The 18845-nt window shown below is 35.7% G+C and overlaps 1 protein-coding gene across 1 annotated transcript in view; it reads right to left on the reverse strand.

Moving 5' to 3' along the window:
• Positions 1-546: 546 nt before the first annotated feature.
• TNKS2 (tankyrase 2) overlaps positions 547-18845 on the reverse strand; it is a 32307-nt gene continuing 14008 nt past the window's right edge. Inside the window, exons 10-27 of the mRNA XM_054831712.1 lie at positions 18283-18374; positions 18108-18186; positions 16935-17106; positions 16123-16202; positions 15542-15687; positions 14953-15118; positions 14450-14669; positions 13899-14008; positions 13029-13217; positions 12020-12272; positions 11285-11367; positions 10581-10701; positions 7975-8072; positions 7262-7336; positions 6088-6193; positions 4323-4509; positions 3098-3254; positions 547-2806 (exon numbers count right to left, since the gene is read on the reverse strand). Of these exons, the coding sequence (XP_054687687.1) occupies positions 2744-2806; positions 3098-3254; positions 4323-4509; positions 6088-6193; positions 7262-7336; positions 7975-8072; positions 10581-10701; positions 11285-11367; positions 12020-12272; positions 13029-13217; positions 13899-14008; positions 14450-14669; positions 14953-15118; positions 15542-15687; positions 16123-16202; positions 16935-17106; positions 18108-18186; positions 18283-18374 (2397 nt within the window). The 3' untranslated portion in view covers positions 547-2743. The remainder of the gene's footprint in view (positions 2807-3097; positions 3255-4322; positions 4510-6087; positions 6194-7261; positions 7337-7974; positions 8073-10580; positions 10702-11284; positions 11368-12019; positions 12273-13028; positions 13218-13898; positions 14009-14449; positions 14670-14952; positions 15119-15541; positions 15688-16122; positions 16203-16934; positions 17107-18107; positions 18187-18282; positions 18375-18845) is intronic.

Genomic DNA, 18845 nt, shown 5'->3' on the forward strand with positions numbered 1-18845 from the left:
AAAGGTGCTCATCACCTTCAATCTTGCTAAACATTTACTTTCCTGCCCTCTAGTGTTCACACTATATAAGTTTGGCTTTGGAAACCTCCTACACCATATAAGTGGTCCTACTGAAATAAAATTATTTACTTATTGTGACACTACAAGTGATCGAAGCAGTCCTTTTGTTGTTGCTTACGTATGTATCACACAGCCACCTATGCAGTTATCTGAAAAGTAAGACTTTTCATGTTACTTTTCATTTTGCAAAACCAATACAAGGCAGTTTTCCTTTTCAGTTTTGGACCATATTATGGAGTTTTAAACGCATAAACTGAAACTTACTTCTAGATTAAAACATTTTCACTGGTAGCTAAAGCTGTTAGTTAGCCGTATACCAAACTACAAGTTCCCACAGTATTTACAGTTTTTCATCCACATGAAAAGCTTTTCTATTTAATGCAATTAATTTCGCCTCTAATGATGTAGTTTTAGTATTGTGCATGCTTACGTTTAAAACAATGCGTTGACATACTACGTCTGTAATTACTCTCATGCTACCAGAAAACCAGTGAATTAAATTTATTTAGTGTTAAATGGATATGGAATGTTATACAGTACATGTAAAGACACTTCAAGATGAGTAAAGCAGAACTAATTGCACAAGAGATTAAAGGTTCACCTCAATAGTCAGTATTATCAAATCATTACAGCTTCCATCTTCAGAGTGCAAGGTATGTCATGCAAAAAAAAAAAAACCCAAAAAACCAAACCAGCTCAAAAAATCCCCAAACAGACAAAACCAACATTGTGGTACCAATTAAAATGCTATCATACCACAATATTTTACAAGACATTAAGTGATCATTCATAGAGAATGAAGCATTTTAGCAATAACAAAAGTTTTAAACATACTTAACAGATTTTGCATGAACACCAATTCCAGCATTACTATACCTAAGGAACAGGCAACATGCTGGGAGAAAGTACCTAAAAATCAAAGCCTTTTTTATTCATAGCCAATATTACTTTCTGCAAGAGTTATGCAATCTTATTATTCAGATTCCCCACATAACTGGGTAAGGTTCAATACATTTTTACATAGAGCATAATCACAACCACCACATCAGCAAGACAATTTCATTATCTTGACCAGTTACTACATTGAAAACCATGGTATGATAACATGCCCTGCAAACAATTGTCTTCTGGGACAGTGTCCTGTATGTAGAAATATAAAACAACTAAAATATACTCCTAACCACTTTAACCCCAAATGAACTATAATTTGTATTTACATATTTTTGAAATATGTAGGTAAAAACTGCAGATGGAAGAGAAGCAGAATACACAGAAGAGAGCATCGATAGAGCCGACTGAACTGATCGGTGCATTCAGGAGCCCTGAATGAGACCTGAACAGGGGGTTGTACCTTTTGTACTCTTCCTCCAGCCAAGCCGTCTTATCAGGGCTACCGAAGGCAGCTGCTGCGGTGGAAGAGCTGCTCATCCCGCTTACGCACTCCTCGCCTCGCCGGCTGAGCACAAGGAGCAGAACCTTGAACCTTGACCAGTTCCACTCAGCCAAAAGCACTGCAGGTAAACACGCTTCTATGCACCTGCTTCAACTACAGCTTGAATGTTAACATGGAAGAAACACAGGAGATGACAGGATGGTTTTTAACATTTCCACCTCGCAATACTCATATCCTGAGGGCACCAACAGGTAGATTAACTTACCAAAATAAGCATACAAAAAAGGCCAAGTTGTTTGCCCTCGTATTAGGAATAAACTATTTAACTTCCTGGCTTAAATGTAAGCAAGAGGAACTCAAGAAAGACCTCCTTGAGGTTAATTTCCCAACTACATTCAAAGAAAATAATTTACGAAAACTGTAACTTGCAAGGTCTACTAGCCTTGAGGTGAGGATACAGGTTAACTATACCTATAGTTAAATAAAAAACTTCAGAAGACATTTTACAGAAATAAAATATGCAACTCTAGGAAGTAGGTGGAAAAACACTGTAGTATTCAGCTGGAATATTCTATTTTCATAGCCCATCATTCTCAGGAATGTATATTTCATAAATAAAAATACAAAACAAAAATTTGCATATTCAATCTAAAGTTGAATATTTCTAAACCTCTTCAGATAAAATTTGCTTTCTCCCTCACAAATAAGTGATAAACCCTGAAAAAAATCGGCTTTTCAAATCTATCATGCATGAGAAAACACAGATGAACAAACCAACATCTGGAAAAAACATTTTGTACAAGGTTGCAGTTCTAAAACACTTATATTACAGAGCAATGTAAATAAATACCAGGCTAGTACAAAAGCTCTTATTTACAGTTTTACAAATGAAAACGTTTTCAGTGTAAATGCAGTGTTTTAAAGAACACAATATTAGTAAAATGAGTTCCTGTATAGAGCATTACAATTTCTGCTAAATTTCAATGCAGTATTGTATAAAACCATTGTTTCAAGTTAATTTTTGTTTATAATTTAGTACAGCCAAACCCCAGTTTATGCCTGGAATGGTATCTGTTAAAGTGCTGAAAAAGAGGACATGTCTGAAATTTTAGAAAAACATACTGTACATTATTAAAGCTTTATCAAGTCAAAAATGGTATATTTTGTTCACATTTGCTACCACACCACCTGTGGATGGAAGTTTTTCAACAACTTGTTGTAATTAACAGGATGGCAGCCACTGGTATCTTCGCATCCAAAGTCTGATGGTTTCCCCACAAGTAATTTGTCTTAAGCTTCAGTGGTGGCTTCAGGTTTCATAATCTGATAAGTAATCAAGTATTCTGGATAAGCCTGAAAGATGACACACACATTCTTTATTATGATTTCATTTTTTGGATAAATTCAGAATGTTTGCTAGAGAGGGGAAGAAGTATTTATGTCAAAGAAAAAAAAGGCAAAATGTCAAAGGTAAAATGCCTGGAGCATTCAGGAAACATGGATCCTTTCACCTGCAACCACAGCTGGAGTTTATGTTAAGACAAAAGCAAGTCCTAGCACCTCGAAAGTAAGAAAAGCCCCCAACACATTACATGCCTTTAGGGAAAGAAAAAAAAAAGTCTGAAAACCCAAAAAGCTATTTACCTGCTCCCCTCTGTAAATGACATATTCTGCCAATGCCAATCCATTTACACTGGGCCGCCCAGTAACTGAGTGATGTCCTGGGGGAGAATGAGCCATCTTCATAGCACTGAACTGCAGAAAAGACTTGCCCAGTGTTACACGACAAAACAGCAATTGCCTGTATTAAAAGGGAAAAAGGACCACAAATATAAACATGCTTGTGAAGCTCCAGAAAGTCTATCTTGTGGAACAGTTAACTTTAAAGCCACTTTAGTCACTCTTTGTAGTTCACAAAGTTCTGAAGTTCTGTTTTGAAGGACAAAAGTTATGCTCCTTTTGGAAAAGCACTTTACCCTGAGCAAAGGGTTGGTAATAACATTGAAAAAAATTTCATCTTAATTACTGGAAACAGCATGCTTAACAGTGTACTCAAAGACTGTCACCACCTTTTTGTGGGGTTTTTTTAGGGGTTTTTTGGGTTTTTTTGTTTTTTAAATGTTTGGTTTTTTAAAAAGTTTTCTGGGGGTGCCCCTCATCGCTCATTCTAACAACATAACTCACTTGTGTTCTAACACTGGATTTGTATCTAACAGCCAAATCAACGTCAAGGCCAAGTGCAAAGTCTAGGTCAGCATGAAATATCTCATACTAGCATTTGTCAGTATGTTCTGTTGTTTTTGTTATAAAAAGACAGAACAAGGGTACTTATTTCTTTACATATGTACTACTGCATCAGCAATGGAATCTCAGCATTTTTGTAGACCAATGTTATGTACCATTTTGCTCAGCCAAAAAAATTGCTTTTCTAACTCTTTACACAAAACAAATTAAAAAACCCCTTATTTTAATATGTGAAGCACCAGTGACATGGGGGCTGTTACAAAGTATGTCCTTGTCAAAGAAATATAGCATCTGAATGTCACTGAATTTCTCCTTTCTCTGTAACAGACAATGGACTAAACCCTCATATTGCTGCACCCTTCAAAGAAGCATCTAAAAGATCCTCTTTGCTCTCTGGCCACCTACATCTGATTTTTACAATAAGTTAAGGGCAAAGGTTTGGTTAAATGTTCTTTAAGTCTTATATATCAAAGTTTTCTGAAAGTCTCTATTAGGCCAGCATATAGAGAGTGCTCAGAAGGTTTGGTTACCAAGCAAATCTTTCTTCAGAGAGAGAGAGACTGCTGACTTGAAGGTCTATAACACAATATACAAAGGCAAAATCAGATTCTTTTGAATGGCCTACCTGTGGCAAACATAACAAGATCTGTCTTTGTGAATTGGACATCCAGTGCCACCTCCAATTCCATACACGTACTGATTGCTTTTGGAAGAATTTTCAGCAAAATAAATACCAGCTCCAAACATACCGCCTATATAGGCATGTCTCTCATCAAAGCCTTTGTGAATAATTGCATTCACAAATGGGGAGCCTAAGACAAAGGAAGTAAACCATTGAGAATACAGTACACAGATTTTTGTATGTGTCACAATTCAAACATCCATTCCAAACTTTTTGTACAGTTTTTCCTATATATACAAGAAAATCAATCTCCAGAAATTCTGACCTCAGATTTACACAGTCAATTTGCTAGAGGTGTTACACAAATGACAGTAGCTGGTAAGTGTACGTTTTTAACAAAGATTTAAAAAGGATAATATCTGAGACAACTCTTGCTGCAAGAGAAGGCTCTATGAATCTGCACTCCTTTTGACAGAGCTTCATTCTAACCAAGACTCATTGAATGCACAATGGGATGGACACAAATCCTGTCTTCTTCCAAACACTAAGTAGATTACATTTAAAACGCAATAAAGGTAAGCTGATATTTATTTACTTGGAATGGTCATAAAATTTCGGTTTAAAGAATACTCTGTTCAAAACGGTTGGGTTCTGCATCTCAAGACACCTGATATCCATTAACGTTCACAAAAAGTGCAGGTTTTTTTGGTAAGGATTTTTATAACAGTATATATAAATATGAAAGCACCTTTAGAGAAAAGCTGTTCTCTTAGAACATGGCATTTCAGAGTTATGTTGGGAATTATAGTGAAAATAATCCAAAGCTTTTTCCTCCAGCCTAAAGATGATAAAACCGTATATGAAGTAGAAGAACATTCCAGATGAGAACAAGAAAAACCTATGACAACTGCTCATCATCTTCTGCAAGTGATGTACATGGTTAAAGACATATGGTATTGCTTTAAAAAAATATATAAAGACTTAAAACCCAAACCACTCATAAGGCATTAATTGCTTTGTTCCAGATATAAATTTGTTATTATCTAACTAATTTAAATTACTTTCCTTTAAAGACAGGTCATCCCATTAAAAGGCCATTTCCTCTTACAGGGATACAGACCATAGTCAAAAGACAGGGTTTCGATATCTACAAGTTTGCGCAAGCAGTTAATTACTCTGTTATTGCTGCTTCCAACAGTAATGTATTATGTTGGGAACTATGTAGCTTTCATTGTAAGGATGTACCACAAACTTGCCTAACTTGCCCGTCAGCACAAACTATGTATTTGTGCACAGGAGAGCTTTCAGTAGGCTTTAATTTGCTAGTTACAAGCTATCTCTTCTTGAATGATGAAAAAGAACGTATCAAGTTATAACAACAAGAAAACAAAAAAATTCCACCCCAAACCCCAAAACAACCCATAGCAGAATGAAGTTTGACCCTTAATCATTTTGGTGATACAGCAAATTAAACAGAATTAGTAACTTAAGGAGGAGGCACACCCCTTAATCTCCATTCATAATTGCTAAAATGTTTTCACTTAGAACTTTGAAGTCTCCTTTAGGAGAGACAAGGAGATGCAAATTTCAGAAGATCCAGTGCGTTATATGTCCCCATTGTGACATACACAAACTCTTGTTCACATAAAACTCATGCAAAACCTAGAACCTATTTCCATAGAGAAAATTTACTTTGAGCCAGTAGAAACCCCTCAATAAAGAGCACTGATGGTGAAACAAGTTCCTAAGGTGCATTTAAATATCTCACCATGAAACAGCATCCTTTCATTAGCATGGTTATGATTCTCTTCAGAGACCTCTTTCCTCCTGTGAGTGTATCTTTCCCATAGTTTTTTGTTGCACACTTTCTGAATCTGAAACAGTCAAAATATGAGTTCCACCCTGAAACTGAAAACTTGTTTGCTTGACAGATGTTTAACCTATAGCAGCTATACCACAGTACACTTACACTACCACTTTAACAAGAATACTTCCTTAGAAGTCAACGGAACACAAATTCTCTAACTTGTCCTGCAGTTGTTGATTGTTGTAGCATAATTTAAGTAAATCATAATTATATGCTTAGTTAAGAATCAATTTCAAACGTGTTGCACAATACTTAATTTAAATTTAGCAGGCTTAGTCACAATTCTACTTGAGTATCATTCCAAACATTGTTTGATGCCAAACCACTAGTAAAAAGATCATCTAGTAAATTAAGAAGTATCTTCCGTCAAGACTTCTAGAACGCTTTTGAAATAAAGTAAATAAATGATGTACTTTCTGCAGAGGTATGCTGGACACTGGCAAAGCCCTCTGTGTGTAGACAAGGCATATCACTTCTACTGGTCAAACCGTAACATCAGTTCAGAATAATGCTTAGTAATACTTACTTGCAAATCAAAATCTCTATTATTTTAACTAAAATGACCATTTCTTCATGAGGAAAAAAAGAAGAAAGAATGCAAACCAAAACTTTAAAAAACAAAACAAAACTTTAAAGCAAGGTTGTCTACTGGTTTTTTTAAGCTTGTTTGCCATTAAATCAAGCCAAAATAGGTACCATTACTTCCATGCTTCAAGAGTTTTGCATTTACTTCTTGCTCTTTTTCCCCCTGCCATTCCCTGGACAGAAACCTTTTGTTGTTTCCCATAAAACCTCCTGTCTCTTTCTTCAAACATCCTGCAGTTTTCTGTGAGGTCTTTCCATGTCAATTTCTCATAAAATTTCTTAATGACTATTAACCCATAAGCAGTTTTTCCATATAATCTTATTCTTTGAATTTCCCTGGAAGATGATCTTTTTACTGTGCGTGTCTCAGAGCAGTACATCTTATCACATTATGGAACTCAACAAACAAATGTAGAACATTTTACGGACGCTTTATTTTCAGCCAAAACTCGAAAGGTGTAAGCATTGACCATAAAAATGCAACAGCTACCTTTAAGATGTTGTATCTGTTGAAGACTCCGCCAGCATGCCCTCCATCTCTATGCTCTCGGACAGTACTCTGCATCTGAAGATGGAGAATTTTAAGAAGGATCACTTTACTTCAGAACACATTCAAAACACATATCCTTCACACAGTCAAATAATGAAAAGAACTAATTCTGCCTTAAAAAAAAAAATTAAAAAATCATACCAGAAATACTTAGGCAATGACTACATGTTAAGTAACACCAGATTTTGTAGATGCACCTGAACAGGTTTAAGGATTTTTAAAAAAAAAAAAAAACCAAAACAAAACGTATCTTGAACAGTCCATAGTCTAGTTTTCAAATTGAAAAAGTTTGTCACTAATCTATTTAGAATGTTTCTTCAGAATTTTTGTGTGATTACAACACTTTGGAAGGAAGTGACTTAAAACTGTGTACAACACACAGGCAATTGGTAGCATAGAATTTATATGTTATATCAAAGAGCTTTTCTATACAGTAGAATTTTTAAAAATACTACAAGGAATAATAACATAAGTAAGAAAAAAGTATGGACGTCACGAGCACAGATGATAAGTGGTGCAAAGTCGGAAATTTGAAGTATCCTTATGCATGTTTTTCTTAGGCTGAGAGATGTTTATTGCACTGTTAAATTGTCTAGCAATACTTCTTTAGTAGAAATAACAAAAATACTGAAAGACTACCAAGAAAGGCATACCTCTTCTTCCACTGATTGAAATTCTTTATCTTCAGTTGAAAGATCTATGAGAATAGTTCCGCTTCCAGAAGTATTCAGAGTCAGGTATGGGTTAAGTCCTGTGAATATAACAAAACGCAAGAACAGTTTCAGAAACTGCTTTAAGACTGCTGATTTGGAATGATAACCAGTAAAAGATTTTTCTTTTTAAAAGGACCATTTTCTCAAAACTCAGTTTACAAGATGAAGAGGTTAGCTGCTAAGGAAGGCAGAGATTACAATTACTTGATTGCCATCAGCCACACACATTTTTTGTGGATGTCAAAGTGTGATCCCTCAAATAATTTAATTAGTTTCAAACGAACTGTTTCAGCATCTCTGTTTATAACCTCTACCCATACATTACCATGCATACACTATAAATGCCATCAGGAGCACAGCAGCTGTGTCTGGATGCAGATCAATGGCAATCATTTTCATTGATCTGTGAATACTAATCAATTATTCAACAAGAACAAACATTTCAGGCACACTAACCCATTTGTCTGTGCTTAGCTCAGTATGTTAATGTACATGACAAGGCAACTATATGTAAGCAGTTGCTTACGTAAGAGTTCATTTCAACTCTTAAGCAGTGAAACAGTGAGAAACCAGTCCCTGACTACCAATGGCAATGGCATCATGAACAACAGAATTGACTTGAAGCGCTAACTCGGGAGGAATATTTTTCCCATGGATCACGCAGGAAGAGCTGACAAAAGAACTAAGACAGTCTGTGAACCTAAAAGGCCCGAGCCTGATATTGAATGCTTAAAAGGATACTGAATGCTTAAAGCAAACTTCTCTATTATTCCAAATATGAAAAAAAAAAAAAAATTGGAATTCTATGCAGAATCCATTGTCAATTTACATACAGACTTCAATCACAACCGGCAAGTAATGACAATTTAATTACTGGACGTAAGAATACAAAGACAGCATGTATGAGGTGTATTTTTGCCCACAGCCTTCCCAGACAACTAGCAGGTGACCAGAGTTAGATGCTGGGTCTGTCATAATCTCTCTAGAACGGAATAACATGAGGAAAATAGGAATTACAGATTCATCCACAGTCAGGAGCCTCAAATTAGCATTGTGCAATGGGAATAGAGTGTTCAGGAGCAAGAAGCTCTGGCAAGAAAGCACCAAAATAGAGCTCTTCCACAAAAGCCCTATTAACCTTGAAATAATGACTATATTGTGTTCAGGAAGAGATGCCAAAATACCAACGCAAATGTATGTGAGTGCAAGAGCACAAGGGCAAGATATAGAAAACTGACAAAACAACTGAACAACAACAATCTTCTGTCCAAAACACATGCTTCAGGACAAAAAAAAAAAAAAAGAGCTGCTGAATATTCAGCTTAAGTATTTATGCCTGTGGTTAATGTTACAAATGAAAATGTCAGGCCTTTGATGGCAAGACAAGTTGTCTAGAAAGAATGAGGGTGGCAGTGGTGAAGATTTAGATGTTTGACATTCTGTCTATATTTGTACATTATTAAAATATGTACAAATATAGACATGTTCAAAAATACATCAGTCCTACCTGGAAGGCAAAACCAGTATATGATTACTGTTTGTACAAACTTAGAACTCAAACAGGACATGAAGCTGAAATGACCCCTTAAAAGTAATTTCTATCCAAAATACTCCATGAATCTGTCAAAAATCATCTGACAATTCAGAGAAAATTATGAAGATTTGCTTAAATACTTCATTACTAGGAAAAGAATTATCTTAAGTGTTGGTTAGTACTGTTTTAAGGAGCAAAAAAATCATTTAGAGCTTGGGATAGTGACTCACTCATTACTATAGAGCGCAGATTCTAGAATGAAAATTCACACATGGTGTCTCAAGAGGGAAGGAAATCCTACCAATTCTAACTAATTTATTCCATTTCTATGAAACACAGCAAAACAATGGTAAGTGATGTTTCAGTGAGACAAGAAGGAAAAAAAGGTTTTGTTTTGGTTTTTTTGTCTCCCTTGCAGCCATAGCTAAACGAAATGTACTATTCCCAGGATTGTGCTGGTATCAACAGCGCTGCACAAATAAAGAGGCTTTAGCATAAACTTCAATACAAAGAAATTATGTTAATTTTGGTTCACTGGAAGCACACTGACTGTACTTTTAAGGAAAAGTATATATAAGAATTTCAGCTGGCTTTCTGAGAGACCTAACACAGTACTCTTTTGCAGAACCCAGTGGAACAGTACATAACAGACCCTAACCCATCAATAGACAATGTGCTCTGCTCTCCAAAGTGCTCCGATGAAGATAAATACTCCCTGCCTCACGAAGCTTAAAATCATTTTGCACTACCTAAGTAAACACAAAACAGTGATCACGAAAGAAAAAAAAAAATAATTGGGGAACTGAAAGGCAAGATCCAGTAATTCACAGCATAAATAAAAGCGCTCATGTTTCAAGTCAGAAGACATTCTTAGCATTTGAAGTGCAATTTTCTAGGACAACTTTTATTATCAATTCTTTTTAATGAGATACAATTTGGAATAACCTAAAGCATTTATAAAAATGGAGTCTATAAAGGCAGTGTTACATAATAATTTGAAACAAGTATATACCTTGCTGTCCAGAAATGAGTCTTTCAACTCCTTTAATGATTTTATGCCTATGGCCATAAGCATTAATTCCAATTTCCTTCAATTCTTTGTGTCCCATTTCAACCAATACATCCAGTGTTATCTATAATGAAAGCAACACCATTTTTTTTGTACAACAGGATAAACAGACTGGAACAGCTGCCTATGACACTGAAAATATACCTCACAATAGTTGAGATAAAAGCAAGTGTGAAAAGAACATGAACATTGGAGACTTTAGTGTGTTATTCTTGTACTTTACTTTTACTCAACTGTTTTCTTTAAATTTTTGTCTCTAAATAAATATGGTACAAACTACAATTGTGTGACTCTTATTGCTTGCAAGGATTGTGTTTCTGATTGAGAAATACAATTTTCTAGATGTATTCAAGCCAACAGAAATAAACCCAGAAATTACTGATCAACTGACTACTTATTTACTCCACCCTTTATACCACTGAAAGGAAACATGCCTACACTCTCAAACTGATATGGACATTATTGCCCTCAGTCTTTCATATATTCTAATATATATTTATATTCTATATCAATTAAAAAAATCCACAGTTACACTCCTTTCTTTCATTCCACTAATTTTAAATCTGTCTTATTACATTATTCTAAACAGTCAGTGTTTATTCCCTTGCTTTCTAGCTGACTATCTGGAAATAAATATAGGTACTTACCTGTTCTCTCTCAAATATGTCAATTAGATGCTCAAGGCCAAGGTTCCGCACAAACTGATTTATGCTAAAATCTACACCTGAAACTGGGTAAGAAAAACTCACAATGAACTTTCATACATGTATTGTAAAATAAAGTATACACATCTCACACTGTGATAATAATAATGAGAGAGACAGAAATTCCTGGTCTTCTGAAGATGGGGAATAAATATCTATATCACTAACCAGTGGCAACTATTACTTATCTACCCTAGTACTCTAAGATTTCTACCTCCCCCAGAGCAGTCTCTGTGCTTCCACGAAATAAGCAATTAATTAGCTACCAGAAACACATGTGCAAACAGAAAATATTTTGAAAACTAAAACATTATAGGAGTAACTTTTCCAAGGTATCAGATCTAAGAATAGGCTTTTAGAAACTAGATAAAGTTTGTAGTAAAATACTACTCAATATGGAGTCAAATTTCATTTGACTTCTCTTTTAAAACACAATTCACCATTTTGGTTCTGTACAGCAAAAAAAAGGGAACATTTTAAAGATTCTGTAAGGGGAAAGTACTAAAATCTTATACTACAAGACTTTTAGACTTCTGTTCCTCATTAATGACATCATAAGGAATAGGGATGCTGCATACGTTATAGTTACTGTGTACATGTGTGGGAAACTTCACACTTGTGTATTCTTTTTACCATAAGGTAGAAAATGCTATTCATTCCTAACTGAGAAAGCCTCACCTTCTTTTTTCTCCAGAACAGTGGCTCCCTCTGTGCTGTTTGCACCAACAACAGAAGGAAGTTCAGAAAAACTACCAGACAAGTTGTCAAGACTACTTGCAGCAGACAGGCTGGATGGACTGGATGGAACAGAAGACAGCGAATCAGCTGTAGAACCTGTAGTCTGAGACACACTTATAACCTGAGGTTTGTAGCAAGTCGGTAAGGCGGAAGGAGGCATTGCCGCTGTCAGTAATGCGCTGACATCATCTGCCTACAGAGCAGAAAACAACTTCTTAAAAGAGGAACACTTTGACACAACATTTTTTTCCTAGAATTCATTATCATTATTCCAGACTTCTTAAGTATACTGCAAAATAAGTAAATGCATGCAGTTTACAAATGGCCTTTTGTGGCAACAGCATACATGAAACTAAAATGTTTATAAATAAAAACTGCAATAAGATAAAAAGTAAAGACTTTAATATTTCTAAAAAATTTCAGGAGACAGTTGAACAGAATTCATTTTCTAGGAAAAATGCTTCTAGTGGCAACCAGAATTTATGAAACAAAACAGTTACTCTGAGTATAGCTTTGAACTGTATTATAATACTTAGAAAAAAACAACCCACAAATTTAAAGCCATATAGTTTCCTAAATTTATGTTATTACAAAGTTGGCTTACATTTTCTTGCCAAATTTTTTGTACTATAAGTACTGAATTAAAAGCATCAAATTACAAGCATGAATTCCTTTTGCTGCTGTTTTGGAGTTGGGTTTTTTTTCCCCTCCCCTCCCACTCCATCTTGAAATAAGGAATCTTGAGCAAGAAAATATTTAAAGGTTTATAAAGGCTCTACTGACTTTCCTTACGAGGCATGTATAAACACCAGAGAAACCACAATATTTTAAGTTTTGCTGAAGCTGCTGTATTACTGTTTTTTTAAAGGGTAGTTTTTAGATGAGTTGCCACAAATGGCAGCTAAATAGAGCTAAATAGAGATTTCCCAAGACGAGCCCCATTGCTTACAGTGACCAGGTCCAATGGTGTTTGTCCTTCTTGGTTTTTCAGAGTAGGATCAGCCCCATGTGCCAGTAACAAGGCACAAAGCTGTGTCCTTCCTTTCTGGGCTGCTTCATGCAGAGGTGTGAACGCCCATTTGTCCGTAGCATTCACACACGCGTTATATTTTATAAGTAAAGCTGCTACATCAACATGCTGGAAAATAAAAAGACCTGTTAAATTCCAAGGTACCACAGTGTATTAAACTAACACAGAACTTTTACTGATACTTCTCTACAATCCTCATTCTGAATTTTCTTAGAATACGTTTATTTTTTAATTATGATTTAAAAAAAGTGTTAGAACAAGGTATTTTTTTCCTCACCTATAACATACATTTCTTCGCTTGTGAAAAGAGGACAGACTACAACAGAATCCCAAATCCAGGGGAATCTGAAGGAAAAAAAGCCTGAATTTGAACTTCCAGTTTCAAAAGTACTCCAACTGTTTTGATTAAAGCCTTGATCCAAGCACAAAGATCCAGGAAGTCCACAAAAACAATTAGTGTCTCAACACCAGCCAAATAAGTGAAAATGAGATCTTGCTGATAAAATTTGACTGGCACAGGTAGGGAAATGCATTTTAAGGAACACCTCTCAGGCTGCTGGCTTTCTAGGCATACACGTTCAGAAAACTCAATACTGCAAACTCCAACTATGATTTTACAAATACAATGAGCTGACTGATTTTTTTTTTTTTAACATTTTAGAAATAAGATTACATTACAACTCAATGGCAAAAGCTTTCTAGAGAGTATTGGCTCACAATGCTGTCAATATGTATCACTTTTAAAATAAATAAAAATAAATAAAGCCTCAGAAAGTTTGAGATATTTACCCCATAAGATGCTGCATTATGCAGAGGAATCAAGCCTCCTTTATCCTGTGCATTCACATCTGCTCCATGCTGTAACAGGTACTCTGCAACCTCCAAATTGTTGTAACCAGCTGGAAGGTTGCAAAAGGACAGAATAAATAGAACACATTAAAAAAAAAAAATCTTCAACAGGCTGTAGAGAAGTAATAATTCACTTAAATTACTTGAAAGTTAAGGTGTCAATCCCAGTGAAGACAGTGTATTATCAATTAGTGAAGACAGCTTCACCCTATTTAAGAGTGTTTGGTTTTAAAACCTCTGTCAATAAACAATAAAAGATCCTCTATGGCTAGAGAGAATAGGTAATTAAAGTCATTAAACAGTTTAGAAGAGGAACATAAGATTAATATGCACAAAATACTATTTTTTTATAATATATTTTTTATAATTTTTTTTTAAGAGAAAATACAGAATCCTCTATCTTGAGGCTACACTTTAAACTTGCTTAGACATAGAAAGTTCAGCCACAGTAACTAGTAACTCTGATCAAACTAGTTAATTCAAACACTGACCTGCTAAATGTAGTGGTGTTGAATGCCGTCCTTGCGTGTCCCGACAGTTGACATTGTCAGGTGAACACAGCTTTTTCACTCGGGCCAAGCAACCTTTCTTTGCAGCATCTAGTAGAGCTGCATCTCCTCTAAGTAGGTCCTGAATATCAGTATCACCATCTTTAACAAGGTCTAGAGGAGTATTTCCATCTCTGTTTTTCTTTGTAGGGTCAGCTCCATGCTGTGCACATCAGAAACAGGTGGTAAGTACACGAGTAAACACGTTGCATCTTAGGCATCTTATGCCTTACTGAGCAAATATTCTGACACATAATTGAGTCCTTCAGAGAGAGCCTTCCATTTACTGTGTGAGAAAGGACAACATAGTTGCTAATAGTATCCTTTTTACTGAAAACATACAGTTAACTACAATCATTCAGAAAGCACAAAACACAAATCAATTTCTTGAAGTTTCAGACTAAACAAAAAAGAAGAGAGTAACCTGTCTCCAGCATACGTAATACCTGCAACAGGAGTTTGCAAATCTCGTATTTTCCTTTTGCTGCAGCTTCATGCAAGGGAGTGAATTTCCACAAGTCAGCTACATTGACAACTGCACCATGTTTAACCAGCAGTTCTGCAACTTCATAATGACCATATGAGCAAGCATTATGTAAAGGGACAAGTCCTCTGGAAACAATTAAAAGAAAAGAGAAAAATTCTCTTTAAAAATCGGGTCTTTTTTCACAGAGTGATATAAACTTAAACCACAATGCACCTTCAACAATCAATTTTTTTTTTTTAAATTTTCCACAGTAGTCTAATATAGTAGCAATATCTACTGCCAAAGTGGTAAAAATGCAATCAGCAGTGGCAGTGCACTGAAGAGAAGTAAAAACATGGGGCCACAGAAATTCTTGATGGTCTTGTCTCAAGTACTGCAAAATGTTCTCGTGGATATTCTAAAACAGCTCCATTCTAACAGAACTTTCCATGAAAATAAAAAAAAATAATGTCTAAAGAAAGATGGGATGCTTATCAGCTAGCAATATGCAAGAGCTGACAGACATCAGCAATTACAATTGCCAAGAAAATACACATTTGAGTATTTACCCCTTATCTTTTGCATGCACATCAGCTCCATGCTGAAGAAGATACTCGACAACGGATACTCTGTTATATCCAGCTGCAAAATGAAGCGGTGTAGACTGACGTCCTTCTATATCTCTGCAGTTCACACTTTGAACTGTACATAGTTTCTGTGAAATCCCCAAAACAAAACATCCGCCATTATATATAGTGTTGGCACAGTTTTCATTTAGTCATAAAATGTTGTTATACACATCTAATATTTTGAAAAATTGTTTTCATTAACAAGAAAGTTTATTTATTAATTTATTTTTACATAAACCCTTTAGTTTTCACAGATTGTATCCCAAGGAAAAAAAAAAATTAAATACTCCCTCCTCCCAAATCCACACCTGTGACTTCTTATTTACACTTTTTACAGAAGACAAACTTCTGGAGGTGGTGAACATTACATTTTGTAATCTGTAATATTTGTGCAATACAAAGGTTTAGGACAGGGATCACAACTCTAAAGCAGTCAGTGAAGGGCTGTTTGATTGCTTGTTTTGAGAAATTATAGTTTGGGATATAGTTCTCTCTTATTTTTAGGACGGGTTTAAGCTTACTTTTACAGTATCCACATCTCCAGCCTTTGCAGCCTCCAGCAACTGTCGATCTGCATCGGAATTACCTAATGGGATACCTTCTGCAAAATACATGAGGTTGCATGACAGATAAGCATATGTAGTTGAAGGTATTCGTTAAGACAGGAAGTCATTTGAGTCTTTCAAGGACTTCCCTTAGAAAAAGTTAACCAGTTACAAACAAGTTTTGTCTTTTCTTACTATCTACAACTACAGATATTAGCTCTAAAGGTGTTAGCACAAAGCTGCCTTTAGCAACACGCTTCCTATCCATTTTGAAGTACTGTGGAACCAACTAAACATTCTTATTTCATTTTCAGAATTAGATTATATCGAGAAGCCTACCTATATGTATAATGTCCAAACCCTACTCTTGCAAATACATGTACCCTGTTGCCTCTGCTCACAAATGCAGAGCAACCATTTTTTGCTTTTGAAACTCATTTTCTACTTACAAGATATCCCTGTCCCTGCCCCCCCGCCCCCCGGTCAGGATTTTTCCAAAATTATTTCAGGTGGCTGTATCATGAAACATTCTGAGCATCTCTGACAACCTGTGTAGCTGAATACTAGAGAGCAAATGATACTGTTAACTCCACCTAGAGCAGGCACTCTCCCTGTGCACGTGGTTATGAAATAAGAACTGCACAACTCAGTACTGTCTTTTGTAGAAAGTGCCTTTTTTTTTTCCCCTGCACTTGTGTTCACTGTTATTTCTTGACAGCACTTGAAATGGCAAGTAAAACAAAGTACCACATTACTTCCGAAGTGGATCTTGAATAAATCAGTTGTACCTTGTAGTAGCTGTTGCACGCTTTCAGTCCCCATTTGCAAGGCTGTAAAGCCCTGCAGAGACACAATGGAAGGATCACATCCAGAGCTCAGCAGCAACCTGCACGTCTGAAGATGACCGCAATGTGCTGCTCTATGAAGAGAGGTCTGGCCAAGATTATCTAACGCATTAACCTAAAGATAACACAGAAAGGAATACCATCATCAAAACTTAATATTAAAGCTGTTTTCATTGCTGACTGGGAGAGTTTCACAAATATTCTTATTTCTTGAAGAACATATTCAGCATATTTGCAAAGATTTCAAAAGATAAAATTTAAACTGAAGTAGTTAATAAAGTTATAACTACATTTACTGAGGAATAATAGCCCCCTTTTAGAGCCACATGAATAATCCAGCATAAACAGCTACAGCAATTTTTCCACATACAGAAGTAGGCCATTATCTTGCTCATGACAGCACAAATCCTCAGTGCCAACATACAGAACAGCTTCTACCTGCAATGGCTTATTGTGGTTTTTCAGACTGAGAACTTTCTATTTGTTTCAGTCCAGGTGTATTTAACAATTTAAAACTCTGCACCCAAAGGCTACTTGTATTCCCTACTGTTCCTCTGGTTTTGACCATTGCTTTGGAAACTTCACAGCAGTCAGGCTGTAATCAAATTTCCACGAGAGAGATATTCAGCTCCTAGTTTTGGAGGATTCAAGCATTACAGAGATTACTTCCTTTCCACTTTCTCTTTTTTGTGGAAATTTGAACTAAACACTAACCTTTTGCCTACACTCTCATTTTTACTGCAGACAACATCACATTAAGTTTGCCTGTTATACAGTACAGTCTAGCTTCTTGTTGTTTGTATATATCCCCTGCCTTTTTTTTTTTCTTAAGCATTTCCTAGACAATGAAGCACCGGATAAGACACTCTACAAGCTTTCAGTTAACAGTGAGAAGACTTGCACTTCTTACAAAATAGGACGAAAACATTGATGATGCTTCAATGTATAGAGCTGTACTGATGGACTGATGGCCTATGTCTTAAGTGTATAAATCTACAACCTTGCAAAATGAATTATTTTAGAAAAGTCTGTCTACTCAGCTGTCTATTCTCATGCTATGAAAACCTATATAGTAGGCAAACCTCAACACAAAAAAGTATGAATAGTAACTCATACCTTGGCTTCATGTTTCACAACTACTTCAACAACATCATTATGAGCCTTTTCTGATGCCACATGCAGAGGAGTCAAGAAGCTTTAAAAAAAAGAAAGAAAGAAAAGAATAATTCAAAATGTGTATTGTAAAATCTCCTAAACAAACACTTAGGAGTATTCATTTGTAACCACTTACTCTTTTGTTTTTTCATTGATGTTGGCTCCTTTCCTCAGCAGCAATTCACACACTTGTTTTCTCTTAGGATATGGAGATGCAGCAGCACAGTGCTGAGAACATTAAAAACTGTAGCATTAACAACTAGCTAGCAATATGCAGGGTTTATTGCTTGCTGATCAGCTGGAAGTTAAGAGCTGGTTGTGTGCTAAGTCAACAGAAAAAAACCCAACAAATCATGTAGAAGCTTATTAATTTGGGAGATTCCACATGGGCTTTTGGATTTAATCTGGTATTTTCCAGAGCTCCATCTCCAGTAATTGCTGGAAACCTTCAAGCTTTACAAACAAAGCTAACATAGGTAGCTTGCTGTTGCTTAAAACTAGACTACTGTACAGAAAAACAGTAATTTTGACAACCTAAATTAAGCAGGCAATTTATATTAGTCTTAACATTGACCTTAAGAACAGAATATTAATCAATGTTGTTTAACTAGACGCTGGATATTCCAAGGTTGGTCTGAATTGCATTGACACTGAAATTTTTCATTATAAGCTATTACCTAGTATGTACCGCAATACATG

This window comes from Grus americana, chromosome 7 (genome assembly GCF_028858705.1).
Source record: "Grus americana isolate bGruAme1 chromosome 7, bGruAme1.mat, whole genome shotgun sequence".
Classification (NCBI taxonomy): Eukaryota; Metazoa; Chordata; class Aves; order Gruiformes; family Gruidae; genus Grus; species Grus americana.